The sequence below is a fragment of the Eriocheir sinensis genome, chromosome 51, assembly GCF_024679095.1.
Source record: "Eriocheir sinensis breed Jianghai 21 chromosome 51, ASM2467909v1, whole genome shotgun sequence".
NCBI lineage: Eukaryota > Metazoa > Arthropoda > Malacostraca > Decapoda > Varunidae > Eriocheir > Eriocheir sinensis.
This window is the reverse complement of record NC_066559.1, coordinates 1,129,529-1,146,586: the sequence shown is the minus strand read 5'-3', so window position 1 is coordinate 1,146,586 and position 17,058 is coordinate 1,129,529. Positions and strand designations below refer to the sequence as shown.

General features: G+C 42.5%; 1 protein-coding gene across 3 annotated transcripts; it reads left to right on the top strand.

Moving 5' to 3' along the window:
- The first annotated feature begins 760 nt into the window (after positions 1-760).
- On the top strand, positions 761-16,668 carry LOC126982487 (uncharacterized). 3 transcript variants are annotated; one of them, XM_050834546.1, is made up of 14 exons: positions 761-908; positions 3,762-3,915; positions 4,849-4,979; positions 5,799-5,868; positions 6,662-6,795; positions 7,832-7,900; positions 9,193-9,327; positions 9,420-9,480; positions 10,610-10,740; positions 12,065-12,190; positions 13,353-13,479; positions 14,869-15,012; positions 15,972-16,045; positions 16,154-16,668. In XM_050834546.1, the coding sequence occupies exons 1-14, from the start codon at positions 849-851 to the stop codon at positions 16,436-16,438; spliced, it is 1,701 nt and encodes a 566-aa protein (XP_050690503.1). In that variant the 5' UTR covers positions 761-848; the 3' UTR covers positions 16,439-16,668. The 3 variants fall into 3 exon arrangements, with proteins under 3 accessions (XP_050690503.1, XP_050690504.1, XP_050690505.1); XM_050834547.1 differs by lacking the exon at positions 761-908 and adding an exon at positions 2,980-3,103; XM_050834548.1 differs by lacking the exon at positions 761-908 and adding an exon at positions 3,025-3,113.
- The last annotated feature ends 390 nt before the right edge of the window (positions 16,669-17,058 follow it).

Sequence of the window (17,058 nt, the reverse complement as noted above, 5' to 3'; positions counted from 1 at the left end):
GTGTGTGCAACTCGCATGATGATACAATGACGAGCAGTGTGCGTGCACGAAGAGCGAACAGCGCTGCAGTCACGGAGGGTAAAAATATTGTCACGTCGATTACACGGTGTATCCATCTCATTTTGTGGCATTAGCAGAGGTCAGCGGCCGGTTACACGCAGGTAGTAGATAATCAATGTCAGGCAGAGATAAATGATGGATAAGTCAACTGTCATGGAAGTGGTGGTATTAAAATGTTACTAGAGCAGTGTGTAGATGCTATGAACATTTTGTGATTGTTATGATGCAGGCAGGTGGAGGTGGCAGGCAGTGTGGGCATCTATATACCATGCGGTCACGCATGAAACAAACCATCTCAGCGACGGGACATAATTAAACCACACGAATACGTGGGGATAGGCCTGCGAGTGAAGGTGGTGTCCAAATGGTTGATAACTGACTTTACTTGAAAACAAATATATAAAAATAATAACTAATACAAATAAAAAATAAAAATTGTTGATGGTGACTGCATCCATGCGCTAACGATTGTGTGTGAGGGGGGAGTGGAGTGGAGTGACCATGATACAGAAGCTGAGGTCCATGTGGGTGTTTTAACACTTCAGTAGTCTACATAACAAAAGGATGGTAAAGGTGACGACGCTTACGAAAGGGAAAGAAACATTGAAAATAAAAGATCAAGTGGAGGTGACACCGCTTGCGGGAGGGGGTGGGGCCAGGGTGGATGAGACAGGCAGCAGCGGGGGCGACAGCGGGCAAGATGTGAAGGACCGCATTATTAGGGAGTCACTCACTGCCTCTGCTGCTGCGTAGGCAAAGGTCCGCTTCCTGCACGGCCACCGACGCCCATGCACGAGTTTTTAGCGGAAGGGAGGCTGCCACGGCGCCCCGCCCTCCATATTACTATTGTGAGTGCAGCGTCCACCCCAGCGTGACTTACGCCGCGGACATCGGAAATTGGAAATTGCTCTGAACGAAGTGTGAACGACCGTGTGACCGCGTGTCCACAGGCTGGTGACATCTATATATGTAACTGTAACTAAGAATATGTATTACTACCATATGCAACTCATAAAGTGTAGATAGAGAAAGTCAGGGGCAGCGCCGTGGAAATGAGGACAGCGGGTTTTAAAAATATGGAAATTAATACCCACTTCATAATTGCGTTTTACTTTTTTGTTTTAAAATGTAACCGTGTCTGACTTAATGCGCCCCTAGTAAGCTATAGTGACAAACTTTCCTCTTAGGGGTTATTTTTTATGAAGAGAATTCACCAATGCATGTGAGGCATAAGATGGTGTTGATCCTAGAATGTAATGAAGAAATGTGCACCACAAAAATGAATGAATAAAATAACAACTCGCGGTATAGCCTTTAGGCGTGTGATTCGGGAAAGGGGGAATCAAGGGGTGTACACGCGATGAGAAAGACTACCATTATACTTTGTTTTTTTCCTCCCCCGCGATGCTCGGGTGGCGCAACGCAACACAACGAGGCAGGGAGGAGGTAAAGCTTGTCGCAGGATGTGTGACTGTCGGCAGGGCAAGAACTCGCCGCCTGTCCTCGGCCTCCCATGGGTGGAGTCCCGTAATTGTGGTCCTGATTACATAGGCTTTGGGATCAACTCGACATTGAGAGACGAGCTTTCTGGCCGAGTGTAGGGGTTGGGGGAGAGTGGGGGTAATAGGTTGCACAAAGCGTTCTCTCACGATTTTTGTATATGTATATCAATCTATCTATCTATCTATATCATTCTCTCTCTCTCTCTCTCTCTCTCTCTCTCTCTCTCTCTCTCTCTCTCTCTCTCTGTGTGTGTGTGTATATATATAATATATATATATATATATATATATATATATATATATATATATATATATATATATATATATATATATATATATATATATATATATATATATATATATATACATACATATTGTTTATCTTTCAATTTATCTCTTTCACTCTACCTTTATTTATATTTATGTCTATCTATTTATATATCCATCCATCAATATATCTATCTATCTTTCTATCTCTGTGGTGCACCGGGCTAGCACGCCTAGCTACGAATCCGCGGCCCTGGGCCCACAGTAACCTAATTCAACTAAATTAAGTAAAATGAGCCCGGCGTTTGAGGTTACTCGATTATTCACAGTAGGTTACAGGTAAGTTAGGTACTTGTTACTAGGTTACTAGTAAAGTAACTTGACCCCGCCAAAGAAACTTGGAAACATGGAAATACAGGCAATAGGAAGCTTATTGGCTCTCTACGCGGTTGTCTGCTCTAGTGCCATGACCTGTCTCAGTCACTTGGAGCCTGCAGAGCAGATCAAAGCACTTCGGTGCGTACGTTTAGTTTACTCCTGTCATCATAAAGTAACGGTCGATGCGACTTTTAAAGGAGTTGATGGTTTCTGCACTTGCTACTTCAGCAAGGAGGTTGTTCCAATGGCGTATGACTCGGTTGGAGGAGAAACTCCTATACCAGTGTTGTCTTGCATCGCTTCGTTTGAATGGGTATAGACCCTCTAGGGTGGAATCGTCTTCGCAGAGCGTCAATGAATTGTCTCTAATAAGTCAGGTTTTTTTTTTTGTAAAAACAACAACCAATGAATGAAGGGACGTATAAAAAAAATAAAAATAAAAATAAAAAATAAAATAAATAATACACATAATCTCTCTCTCTCTATATATATATATATATATATATATATATATATATATATATATATATATATATATATATATATATATATATATATATATATATATATATATATATATATATATATATATATATATATATATATATATATATATATATATATATATATATAACCGAATGCACATAATTATGCAATCATAGTGTTAGGCTCTCGGCTTGTGTTCAGTAGGCTAATTATTCTGGAAACATAGCAGCAGCCAGCAACAGGCAGCCAGCCATGCCATTCACCATAGCCGTGCTGGGGGCTGACCTCTGCCTATATATGGGAGTGGAGCGCTAGGTGTTCCAGCATTTGATCGAGACTCAGCTGTTAGTTCACGTCACACTCCCGCCTGTCTATTCAGGCAGCGAAGAGACGCGCACCTTTGTGTCTGTGTGAGTGCGTGTGAGTGTTAGCCGGCGCGTGTCCGTGATGCCCAGTGTGGATGAACCTCATCTCACTTTTACTTTTCATGTTCGTAAATATATATATATATATATATATATATATATATATATATATATATATATATATATATATATATATATATATATATATATATATTAGATAAGTGGTATAAGATAACCACATATATCATCTCAAGCATATGACGCTTAACTCAGAAATTCGTTAGACAGAAAATGATCACTTATACATAAATAGATAAATGAATAACGAATAAATTTACAAAGAAATGTCTAGACAGACACAGCAAGAAGCATATGCTGCTTGACTCAGAGAGTAATTAAACAGAAAATTATCACTTATATATATATATATATATATATATATATATATATATATATATATATATATATATATATATATATATATATATATATATATATATATATATATATATATATATATATATATATATATATATATATATATATAAATATATATATATATATATATATATATATATATATATATATATATATATATATATATATATATATATATATTTATAAAAGAAAAAATACGGGCATCTTATTGCCTCATGGCCGCGCTGGGCCCACTAACCTGTGTCGGTGGCGCCTCGTCTTGCAGTGTCGCCAGTCTCCCCGCCCCTCCCTGGCTCTGACCTCCGCGGCGATGGCACGAGGCTGGACCCTGGCGGTGGCGGCGGCGGTGCTGGTGGTCACGCTGGCCCTCACCTTCGCCCACCCGCACCCAGACCCACTCACCCACCCACACACCCACGGTTAGTGAGAGGCTAGGCCTGTTAAGAACTTTTATTCATATGTAGAGAAATTATTCACCACATGTTTCATGTCCATTCAGTTTGTTTCCTGCATATGCGTGCATAGCTAACAGGCACATCACGCGTGTTGCTGTAACGTGTCAGCAACGCTTGACGCCGCTGTCGGAGTATTCGGATGTCAAATACCTCCCGCTCCGTGGGGTCTGGACGGAAGGTTTGGTGTGTTTAGACATTTTATGTAGCTGCCGATGAGAATTCAGTGCACAGTTAATAATTTATGCGTCACTCACTAGGTTGTTGAGGGTTATGAAGAGGCTTGTGTTTTGCTGTGAACGGTTGAGGAATGTTGACCGTCAAGCTTTCATTTTACTGATATGTTAGTCAAATACGTAAAAGCTTTGCAAATTATTACTACGCTGTCTATTTACCCCTCAAAATCATTTTATTAGCTTCCTTAAGTTGTAGGTGAACATTATATCAATTAGGTTAATAAATTATTTTTTGATGTCCAAATTATATCTTTTAAGCGACTGGCATAACGAGCGAGAGAAGTTATGCACTGCCCATTTTATTTGTTCTCCTCCTCCTTACCATCATCATCATCATCATCGTCATCATCATCGTTATTATCACTATCATCTAATCATCTTGTCTATTATCTATCTATCATCGTATCATCTATTATCGTATCATCATCATTGTCATCATCACTATTATAAAGTATCAGCATTGTCATTATCTCTATTATCTTATCAATATCATCATCATCATCATCATTAAATATATACTAATAACATCATGAAAGTCTTCCGTCGCATTTAACCATTTCCCTTTACCCGTTTCTCCTTCTGATGGACGACTAACACAATGACTGAGCCTTCCAACACACTGCCCTCCACTAATGACCCTTCTCCTTGTGCGTGGGCGGGGCAGGAATGTGCGTGGTGACTGGTAGGTCTGATGGGGGCCCGAAACACTTGCTTGGGGGCGGCCTACAGCACTGCCTCAAAGGAATCAAACCCCTTAGGCATCACCGCTCCGTCCTGAGGCACTGCAAGAATAAGGTGAGTGTACAGCAGACAGACACAAGCATCGACTCACCGCTAAGACTGTGGTGATGGCATACTCGGTGATGATGGTTGAATTAGTAGGATGGTGATGGGGACAACAAGTAAATTAGCCGAGTAAAGAAGCGGAAACTAGTTTAAAAGGGAGTCGCGTGTTATAGGCCTCTTGAATAGAGTGGTAACGATGTAGACAGTTACGGGAGTGAAGGAATGCAAATTATGTTTATTAATGGAATAGATGAATGATAATGACGGCAGTTAAAGGGGTAGAAAAATTACAAGAGACGGTGGAGGAGAGGAGTTTAGATTCATGATGCCGCATTGCGTGCTGATGATTTTATGGAGTGGAGCGGTGACGCTGACTACTAAGTTAGGAGGAGGGTAGACAGATGTAGAGCAGCGACAATAATGACTATGAAAGGGAGTATAGTGATGACAATGATGGCTGTCAAAGGAATGAGGCGATGGCAATAATTTAATGGATTAGAGAGTTACCAATTAAAGAGGTAGAATGACCCATAATTTAAAAGATAAAATGGTGATGATGATTACAGTTACTAAAGAAAACCGAAAGATAAAATATGATAATTGATGCACTATATAACAATAATAAAATAAGTAATAATAAATATGATACCTTTTTTATAACAACTTTAAGAATAATGTAAAAGATAACGTCATTTACTGATTAATTTATTCATTCACTTGTTTTCTTATTTTTGTGCGTAAAACATGTACTTGACTAAACAGGTGAAGTGGTTTATTAGCAAGTAACAAAGTAATTAGTGTTGCCTGACAGGTGTGCCTTCTCAACAGGTAAAGAGGCAGCTCATCACAGACAAGAAAAACTTCAAGAAGAACTTGCTGGACCCCGATACCATGTCAGGTGTGTGTGTGTGTGTGTGTGTGTGTGTGTGTGTGTAATTCACCTCTTGGTCTACTGCGGGCCTCTCGAGACAGCCAGCCGTTCCCCTACGGAAGAGCACAGAGCTCGTAGTACCGATCTTTGGGTAGGACTGAGACCACTCACACAACACACCGCGACAACGAGGTCACAACTCCTTGGTCCTTGCCTGACGTCGCGTACCTACTCACTTATCTTCACCCGGCCGGGGAATTGAACCCCGGTCCTTCTGGTTGTGAGCCAGACGCTCTACCCCTGAGCTACTGGGCCGTGTGTGTGTGTGTGTGTGTGTGTGTGTGTGTGTGTGTGTGTGTGTGTGTTATTTATCTCCTCTCCAAATCAGCTGCGTGTGATGGTAGTAGGTACTGGAAAAGGTAAAATCTTACTGGTGAAAGCATGGCTGGCGTCGAGTCCTTATGTTCGAAGTTGGCTTGAGTAGAACATGACTTAACCGCTTTCAAGAGGGGAGTATCAAGACACATCTCTATCCAATGTTTACTTTCCTCAGGAGCAGTGCTTAGCGGGCTTTCATATTTTTATTTTTATTTTTTGCCCTTCAGTTGCTTTCTTTGCTGTTAAAAAAACGCCGCTTGTTGATAGGTAAGTAAATAAACACACACGGCGAGACCCACAGCTATTAAAACGATCAAGAGGTTTGCAAATAGGTCGTGAAGGAAAGCCTGTAAATAAACCTTTGCCGCAGTGAGAAGCGCTTGAAGAACAGTGACACAGCGTATAACCGATGCCTCTATTGAGTGCTGTCTGTGCCCGGCAGAGGTGGTGGCCGAGGCGTGGGAGGGCGTGGCGGAGTGCCTGGTGCAGCGCCTGGAGCTGGAGGCCGAGGACGGGACGTTGGACACCAAGAAGCTGGTCAGGGCCACAGCCGGCATGGGAGGCAAGGACAAGTGGGTGAGTGAACGCTGAAACGGTTAAGTCACCCCTTGCGCTGGACGATGATCTTCAGGTGGGTGAGACGGCTAGCTGCTGATCTTCAAGTGGGTATCGCAGTCAGTAGTTGAATGGATACACGACTGTAGGGTGTTAAGCTGATCATCAAGTGGGTATTACAATTATAGGTAGATTGATGAGTAGCTACATGACTATACGGTGGCTAGGTTGCCAAAGGACTAAAAGCAGCATTATTGAGAGAAAAGAAGGAAAGAGAGATTGATAGACATATATAGAGAAAAAAAAGAGAAAAGCATAGTTGTCAGAAAGAAAAGGGAAAGAAACATGAGAAAGACAGATGAGACAGAAATAAATATAGAAAAAAAAAATAGAATGAACAAGAAAATAAGGAAGCATTTAGTTATTTGTTTAGTTATTTGTCTATTATTTGTATATTTAGTTTGTCCCATACGTATGATCTCCCCGTACCTTGAACAGCCCCGCCCTCCATGATTCATAATAGGAGATGCATCCCAGTGGTGAGTGATGATGGCGTTCCGTGCTGTCAGGGGGTGCTTAAAAATGCCGGAAATGTTGTCTACTCAATGTGTGGGAGTAGTGTAGATAACCCCCCATACGTCAAAGGCTGTGTAGCTTCAGATATATTAGTTACTTCTTCATGGATTCGTATTTGAGGTGAGACTTGCATGTAAATTTAGATATCCCAATAGACATTTTTTGTGCTTTTTCGTCATCATATTTTTACTTTTTTGTTTTTTGTTTTTTATTCCATTTTTCTTCTTGCACTCATTCCCTTCTTCCTCTTTTCTTTCCAGCCTATTTCTTCCCTTCCTTCCTTCCTTCCTCTCTTCCTTCCCTCTTTCCTTCCTTCCTTCCTTCCCTCCTGCCTTTCTACTTTCCTTCCTTTTTATTTTTCGTTTCCTCTTTTATTCCTTCCTCCATTTCTTTCATCTTTCCCTCTTTCCTCTCTTTTTGTGATTATTTATTTACTTACTTTTTTCTCATCTATTCCTTTTGATTGTCTTTCGTCCGGCAGAAGGTGAAGTACATGCGAGCTATGGTGGTCACCTGTGCCGACAATATCACCACTGACAACGCCACGCAGGTGAGTATCGTATTGTTCAGGTGTACACTGTGCAGGTGTCACTCAGCATAGCAAGAAACGTGGCGCCCTAAACTGGACACAGGCAGAGACAGTGAAATGGATGCAGGTATAGGAAGTGAGCCGCATAAATGCATAGTCAGGGAGTAGTGCCCCAGAGCTCTCCTTTAGCTGGTGACGTAATGCTGTGTCGTGGTAAGGTTAAGGCGAGACAGACTGCACAGAGTGTATCGTTGTAAGGCGAGAATGTTTAACTGCTCTTTTATCGATCGTTGAAATCATGTGACAAGACAGGAAACAAAATGCACCAGTGTGTGACGCTTGTGATGTGTCATCGAAAGCTTGAATGTGGAGATGCGTGATTAGACTATATCAATCAATCAGGGGGGGCATACGCCGGGGGGCCCGTCGCCTCGCCCATCCTATGACGCCAAACCCGGGGGGCTTGGTGCAGTAGCAACTTTCTAGAAATTAAAGCATCATCACAACACATGGGGAGGTGCATGGTGGCTGAGTGGTTAGTGTGCCAGCGCCACGTCCAGGAGAACGCTGGTTCGCGTCGTGACCGCCGCCACAAGCTGGGGGGTTTCAGCCACCGCCAAGTGGCCTAAGATTACCCACATGCTACCTTGAAGACCATCTGTCAACCCGGACTTTAGGCCCTCTCGCTAAAGGGAGAAGCAAAGATGAGTTCCGGGGGAGCAAAGTGTCGCCACCATTATCACTTGCCTGCGCCATAACGGGCTGGGACCGACCATCAGGCCCCGTGCAGCAAGAAAGCCTACCAGCGCAAGAGGCGGAAACATAAAAAAAAATGTAATAAAGACTTAACTATATGGTATTGTAAGGTGACTAACTCCTCACCGTCAGTCGGCTGTAAATATTCAAAGTCCCGAGTGTTGCGTTAGAAGCAAGTTATTTTAATTATCTATATTGTTACTCAGTTTTATTAGCATTATTATTGTCTTCACTTGTATTAACGTTACTGTTACCTTCACTCTAATTAGTATTATTGTCAGTTCCATCGTTATTGCCATATGCTTGCTTCACTCACCTATAAATAGTAACTAATCCCTACGAGCTGCAACTGTCAATTCAAAAGCAGTCTTGTTATCATTAATAGTGTTAGTGTCACATATCATTATTGCTATTAGTATCACAATTATTAGCATCATCATCATTATTATAGTGTCACAATCATTAGCATTAGCATCATTATTAGTGTCATCATTGAGCGCCGAGGTAGACATATTGAGTTACCCTAAGTTACCGCCGTCATCTCTGTGTGTCGGCAGCAACTGAGGGAGGTGATGGAGTGCGTGCGTACCGGCGCCCTCGAGTTCTGCGAGAGCAAGACATCGTTCGCGAGGCGTTGGCTGCAGTCTGCCGCCGAGGAGTCCGTCTGCAGCCCCGTCGTGGTGCCCCCTGAGGTGAGCAGCTGCGACGGCACACACACACACACACACACACACACACACACACACATACACACTGTCTGACCTGTCTTCTCTTCTCCGTACAGCCGATGGAGGCGTGTCTGGCGTGCGCGAAGGAGCTTGACGTGCCCAAGGCGTCGTGTGGCGGTGAGTGGACTTTACTATTTCCTTTCTTTCTTCCTTCCTTACTTCCTTCCTTCATTCCTTCATTCATACATACATTCATTTCTTCGTTCCTTCCGTTCCTTCCTCCTTCCTTTTTTTCATCCTTTCCTTCCTTCCTTCCTTCTTTCCTCCCTTTTCTTCTTCTTTCCTTCCTTCCTTTCCGCTTTCTTTCATCTTATCTTCCTTCCTTCCTCCCTTTCTTCACACCTTCCTTCTTTCCTTCCTTTCTTCCTACCTTCCTTCCTTTTTTCCCTCCTTCCTACCTTCCTTTCTTCTTCCTCTTTTTCATCCACCCTTCTTCGTTTTTTTCTTCTTTCCCCTCTTTCTTAATTCCTTCCTTTTTTTCCTTCCTTCCCTTCCTCCTCCCTTCCTTTACTACATGCACTTCCTTTTTTTCTTCATTTCTTTTTTTTTTTTCCTTTTTTATTTCTTCTCTCTCTTACTAGACTACTTGTTTTTGAAGAATCACCCCCTGATGTTATATATATATATATATATAATGTTGTGTTGTTTTTGTTGTTTTTGTTGGTATATTTTTTTTTTTTTTTTTTGTTTTTTTTTTTTTTTTTTATTGTTTTTTATTGTTTTGCCTCAAGACCAGACCCTCATGTTGTATATTGTCAGCCTTAACAAATGGCTCTGAAACTTGGCTGAAAAAAATCTATAAAAAAAATGTTGGTTAAGCACGGAGAGATAGGAAGCAGGTATCATGGATTACACATAGGCAACAGAAAAGAAAGATATTGTAATGACGAATAAAAATAAGAAATTGACTTGGGCAGGTCATATAGCAAAACGGCGACCAAAGTAACAAAGTGGCAAACCCAGGGGACACAGAAGACAGACAGGCAGAGTCACTGGGGGCGTGTGTGGAAATGAAATTAAAGCATTTGCCGGAGCAAGATAGAGCACACTAACATCGTACAAAAAACAGGCCTTTGTACTGCAGCGGAGTAATATCCAATGGCTAAAAATTATGATAATGATGATTATACATGTAGGCTATGTATGTATTTTTTATGCATGCAATTCTGGTGTGTGTCTTTCTCTGTCTGTCTGCTTCTGTAATCACCCTTCCTCCACTAACCAAGGCTCACCTCCCCACCAACAGATGTGATCGACGATGACGACGACGATGATGATGATGACGATGATGACGATGATGATGACGACGACGACGACGACGACGAGAATGACTCGAGGATCTACTTCCCCGACAGTCTACGGCTGGACCCTGAGGAAGTGAGTAACATGAAGCGAGTGAGGAAGGAAACTGGAAGACAACAAGGAGGGAGAGAAAAGAAGGGAGACTAGGAAAGGAGAGGGAGAATGGGAAGAGAGCGAACAATAGAAGGAGAGAATGAGAAAGAGGGGGAGACGATGAGTAGAAGGAAGACAAGAGGGGAGAGAAAAGGAGAACGAGGGGAAAGAGAATGAGGAGGAGGGCGAGGAAAAGGAAGGGAGAATGAAAAATAGGGGGAGACGAGAAATAGGAGAAAGACACGAGTGGAGAGATAAGGAGGAGGAGACAAGGAGGAGGAGGTCGATGAACGGGAGAGGAGAATGGGAGCTTGGAAATAGGGGAGACGGGATGAAGAGGAAGAAAACCGTACGAAAATGGAGACAGGGGCCAGAGGAAGAAAATGGAAACGGGAGTGATGGGGTCGGGAAGGAGGGGAGAGGGAATGAGGAGGTCAGGGGAAAGTAGGGGAATGTGGGGTCAGGGAAAAGGGGAGAGAGAATAAAGTCAATAGACAGAAAAAAATATTGAATTTATTTGATCGAAAACAGGGGAGAGAATGAGAGGGTCGGGGAAAAGTAATATACGAAGCCGATTTGAAAGGAATTCACTATTTTCCTTGGCCAAACAAACTTCATGATATCGTTTTATTCTATTCATGGAGGGAGAGGGGAAAGTTAGTGAGTAGTGTATGACGATCCTAACAAATACAGTAAAAAAGATACATGAACACTGGCGACGCCCATGCACGCGTCCATAGTTGTGATACGCAAAGGTATTTTATTGGTCTCATAAAGCGCTCCCTTGCTATCACGCCGCGCCCTCCGCCCTTGTGGCATCCTGCTGGCTGAAGTGCGCCTCTGCTGTGTGTGTGGGGGGTGGGGTGGGGTGGGGAAGGGTCAGGAACGCTGGGGGCAGAGCATGCGCTTACGTATGAAACAATTAGGAGGGGAAAGTAGGCCGTGAAACTAAATACAAGTAGTAGTAGTAGTAGTAGTAGTAGTAGTAGTAGTAGTAGTAGGCTAGTAGTAGTAGGCTAGTAGTAGAAGTAGCTGGCTGCTGTTGTTGCCACGCTAGGAATATATCATTCTTTTTTTATTTATAATGACCGAAATCAATGGTAAATGCTGTCAGTTATATATAGTAGTGATGTAATATTGTTTAATCAGGAATATTAATGATAATGATAATGATGATATTAAAAATAATAACTCTCTCTCTCTCTCTCTCTCTCTCTCTCTCTCTCTCTCTCTCTCTCTCTCTCTCTCTCTCTCTCTCTCTCTCTCTCTCTCTGTGTGTGTGTGTGTGTGTGTGTGTGTGCTGCAGGCGGCCTACGCTGTGCGCCTGTGTGCCAGCGAGCGCCTAGGCTGGTATCGTCCCACCGCGGGCTTCATCTACACGGAGCTCAGCGACGCCGTGGCTAACTTCAGCGGCTGGGACGACATTCCGCAGGTGAGGCCAGGCTCGGCAGGCTGCGGCGGCCATGCGGGGCGCGACCGGGGCTGTATTCTTTGTTTCATTGTTGTCATTTAAAGCATATGTGGCAAGGAGGTGTATTAAGTCACGTTCAAATAGTGAAGTAGCTATTTTTTCTTTCATTGCGATCATCATGCATGTGACAAGGACGTGTAATAAGTCATAAGTTCAGATACTGCAGTTCCTTTTTTTCCTTGCTGTCATTAAAATCCATGTGACAAAAAGGTGAAATAAATAATGTTCAGATAATGCAGCAGCCTACCTTTACTATTCGTTGCTATTATTGAAGTGCATGTGACAAGTACGTCAAATAAGTAACGAGATCAGATAATGCAGTACTAATTAGATTTATTTTGCCTTGTTATACATCACTTCACCTTACTCTACTTTATTTACTTTGCCGCACTTTACATATATCGATATCTAACCTTAGTTTATCTGACTTTTACCTTACTTTAGATTTCTTTATCTTATTTAACCTTACTTCCCTTTACCTTGCCTCTCTTGACTTCACCTTTACTTAATTTTACCTCACTTTACCTATCTGGGTTTTCTTTATTTCACTATACCTTACTTTAAATTTCTTTATCTTACCTCCCTTTACCTTGCCTCTCTTGACTTCACCTTTACTTAATTTTACCTCACTTTACCTATCTGGGTTTTCTTTATTTCACTATACCTTACTTTAGATTTCTTTATCTTATTTAACCTTACTTCCCTTTACCTTGCCTCTCTTGACTTCACCTTTACTTAATTTTTCCTCACTTTACCTATCTGGGTTTTCTTTATTTCACTATACCTTACTTTAAATTTCTTTATCTTATTTAACATAACTTCCCTTTACCTTGCCTCTCTTGACTTCACCTTTACTTAATTTTTCCTCACTTTACCTATCTGGGTTTTCTTTATTTCACTGTACCTTACTTTACCTTCCTCTACTTGCCCTTACATCACCTTATCTTATTTTTCTTATCTATATCTTTACCTTACTTTCCCTTCCCTAACTACATAACTTTGCTTTGCCTTTCTTCTTAAACTTATTCTGCCTAACTTAACCTCACTTTCCTTCGCTTACTTTACTTGCTTGCTTCACTTCACCCCTTACTTCACCTCAACGCCATTTTAACACCCCGTGCAGGCTCTGGAGAACGTGACGCAGGCCATCCTGGACTGCGCGCCGCCCTACGAGGGGGACGCGCAGGTGCAGGCCCTCCTCTGGTCCTCCTGCTTCATGCGGACCTTCTTCGACACCTGCGGCTTCAGGAGTAAGTCAGTCAGGGCTTCTTGTTCCCTTCCATGTTTGTGTTCCCAATATTATATATATATATATATATATATATATATATATATATATATATATATATATATATATATATATATATATATATATATATATATATATAGTCCCCTTCCAATAAGTGAGTTTTACTTTCATATTCATTTCAGTTTTGTTTGTTTCTCGTTCATTCTGATGTGTCTCAGCTTAGTCAATATTTTCTTCGTTATTACTATTATCATTATTGTTGTTATTTTCTATCATTAGTAGTATTGAGATTCATGCCAGGGTATCCTTGGAAAAAAAAGCATCCCAAACAGTTCCCTCGATGAACAAGCATGGATAGGAAAAATGAAAGAAAAACTGACAGTAAAGTAAGGAGAAGAATTAAAGAAGGGGGTACAAAATATGAGTTTTCATGCTGACTCCTGAACTTGCTAAACGCATGCCTCTCACCCCCTCGCGCGGCCCCGCTGCACGTGACTTTTTGCTCTTGCTCATCCCTATTCTTTCCAAATCTGTTATGCAAGAATTTCTTTTGCCTTGCGGGCTTTATTAATGTTTTTGTTTTTTTGTTTTTTTTGGTTTTACCCTTGTGCTGCCTCCGTTGCTGTAGAAAAAAAAATGCTAGTTTTGTGGATTTAAATTAGAAAAATATAGATTTAGGAGGGAAATAGGCAGGCATTGGCTTAGTAATAGGGTAGTGGGGGAATGGAATAGACTCAGCAATCACATAGTGAGTGCAGGGACGGTAGCTTGTTTTAAGAGTAGACTTGATAGCTACATGGACGAGGATGACAGGTAGTAGTGGAGGAAAATCTGGAGCTGCCTTGTGTAGGCCATTCGGCCTCTTGCAGTCTCCCTATATTCTTATGTTCTTGTTAGTGAGCCATTTTATTTCTTCCTTCGAGTGAGTCCAGTGAAAAATAAAGTTATAATAGTTTGTCCACTCAGTTAGTTTACTTCTTGTCCCCTTCGACTCATGTATAGCCTCTACCTGTAACCCCTGAAACTGCACCTCACCCATCGTGAGTAGTGGGGGGGATTCTGGAGCTGCCCTGTGTAGGCCACTCGGCCTCTTGCAGTTTCCCTATGTCCTTATGTACTGTAAAGCAGTTTATCTCGTGTCAGCTATTCTCCCTTCCCTCCCACATATGTCCAGTAAATTATCTAGTTACTACGTTTGCTTTTCGTAAGCGATCTTCCAACAAAGATAAACTGTCTCCGGGATCAAATAAGTCACTTTAGAATAGATACCTCAGGAAAGAAGACATCTTTATCTTAGGACGCACATTCTCGGTGTAGAATCAGTATGTATTTTTATTTCCCTGTTTAGATAAAATAAAAAATAAAAAATACGGATACCTCCCCCCCTCAGGTAACCTCACGGCCCTGCTGTTCCCCGGGTTCCACCACATGATGGGCGAGGAGGTGAAGCAGCTCATGCGCAGCCTCGTCGAGCTCAGCGACCTTGGCGGGGACGATGACGACCACGACGACGAGGACGCCGAACTGGTGGATGGTAGTGACATGACTTTGAACTTTTTGGAACTGTTATATGTTGTCCCTTTTGTTCTTCCTCGTCTTTTATTATCATTGTTATTATTGTTAGTAGTAGTAGTAGTAGTAGTAGCTATGGAGCCCTCCATGAATATGTGTCGGGAAAATAAACATGGGTGGAGGTATCTTTCATGTAGTAGTAAAAAAAAGTAGTAGTAGTAGTAGTTGTAGTAGTAATAATAATAGTAATAGTAGTAGTAGTAGTAGTAGTAGTAGTAGTAGTAGTAATTTGCAGCAGCCCTGAAGATTGTTATTATCAGCATCATTTATCATTATCATTATTAGCAGTAGTAGTACTATTGTCTCTGGCATTGTTGTTGTTGCCGTTTTTATTGACTTTTTAACTTTTTTTTATCGAATCATATTTGCTTTTTTTCAAGCCTCCTCACTTCAAATCTTGCTGAGTTCATATTAGTTGGAGGGTTTCAGGACTCCTCTTAATGTATTATTTTTTATATATTATTTCATTTGTCAAGTCATCACCTTCATTATGTATCTCATCAAGCAAGTATTCTATTTCTCTGGCCCGTGACGCCCTTCAGGCTTTACCTCATTTTTATTGTGTGTGTGTTGGTGGTGGTGGTGGTGGGTTTTGTTCCATTCATCCTTCACCATGCTTTCCTTTCCTCAGTCTCCCCCCTCCCGACATTACTCCTTCCCCTCCGTGTCTCATTCCTTCACTCCCTCTCTGCTTCCCTCTTTCATACACTTTCCCATTCCTCTGCCTCCCTTCACACCCTCACTCCTCTCTTCCTTATCTCCCTGATTTTCTCCCTCACCCCGTTCTGCATCCTCTTGCCTCCCCCTCACCCTCTACGTCCCTCCCTCTCTTTATAGCCTTCTTTTTCCCTCCCCTTTCTATCATCCTCCACCCCCCTCATCCCCTCACCGCAGCTCATCACCCCCACCATCCCTCCCCAGCTGGACTCCTGTCACGCTCGGTTGAGGAGGACACCAGCGCTGAGGGGCCGAGGGTCAGGTCCGCCCACATGAAGGTGAGATATAGATAGGTAAAAGGACAGATGGAGGGAAAGATAGTGTGTGTGTGTGTGTGTGTGTGTGTGTGTGTTACAGCTTCTCCCATTGTCTCTCTCCCTCCGCAGGATCACAGCAAAAAAGACTTGGGAAAAATGGACAAGAGGGACTCCGTAAAGACTGACAAGCAAGGAATGACTACAGACCGCCTTGACCCTGCCACCAGCGACATGCCTGAAGAGTCTGCTGACCCCAGCGGCACTTCTGCTGACCCCATAAGCACCCCACCCGTCGACGCCCTCGAGGAAGGCTCCGGCGGAGGGCTGGGCGAGACCTCGGACAAGCCCTTGCCAGAACCCCTGGCAGAGCCCTCACCTGAACCCCCGCAGGAGGCCGCTGGGGAGGCAGTGTAGCGTCGCTGCCCTGAGTGCTGCTGTCGAGGCGCCGCTGCCCCTTCAGGATCTACACGCCGGCGAGCCTCTGAAGCTGTGATGTATATAATATTGACGTCAGTCCTTGTGTGTAGCCTCGTATGCAGCAGCTGATATATACTCCAGGTTACCTTTCTCGTAGATAGATATACTCTTGATGTTGTGAAGGGTTAGCCAAGCATATCAAGCACAATAATATGACTATGGTTGCCCTTGTGGTATTTGCTTTTACCTTTGATGACTCGCCTCCACTACAATCAAGCTTGTGGAAAGTTGTGGACGTGTGGTGGACATGTCTGCCTTGGTTTCCAGCACAGGTGACTGTTCTCGAGTTGGCTTTCTTGATACCATGACGGAGAGGGATAATCCACAAGTACTAGCTCTTTAATTATTTCCCTTATGAATGTCTATATCTCATTTGAAACTTAAATGATGAAGGAGGAGAGCTGTGCTAAGGAGAAAAAGAGAAAAAGAAGGGAGTCGGGGCGATGACATGAGTGTGGGTGTGGGTGGGTATCAGGATAACGGCACTGAAATCACGGCCTCACCCAGTTATCATTACCGAAGGGAAATTTACTAAACTCGAGAAAAGAAAAAAAAAA

Excerpts from the sequence above, each read along its gene's own strand:
- LOC126982487 (XM_050834546.1), top strand. The coding sequence starts at position 849 with ATGCACGAGTTTTTAGCGGAAGGGAGGCTGCCACGGCGCCCCGCCCTC. Across the intron at positions 909-3,761 it reads CCGCCCTCCATATTACTATT|TGTCGCCAGTCTCCCCGCCC; the intron begins GTGAGTGCAGCG and ends CTCGTCTTGCAG. Across the intron at positions 3,916-4,848 it reads CACCCACCCACACACCCACG|GAATGTGCGTGGTGACTGGT; the intron begins GTTAGTGAGAGG and ends TGGGCGGGGCAG.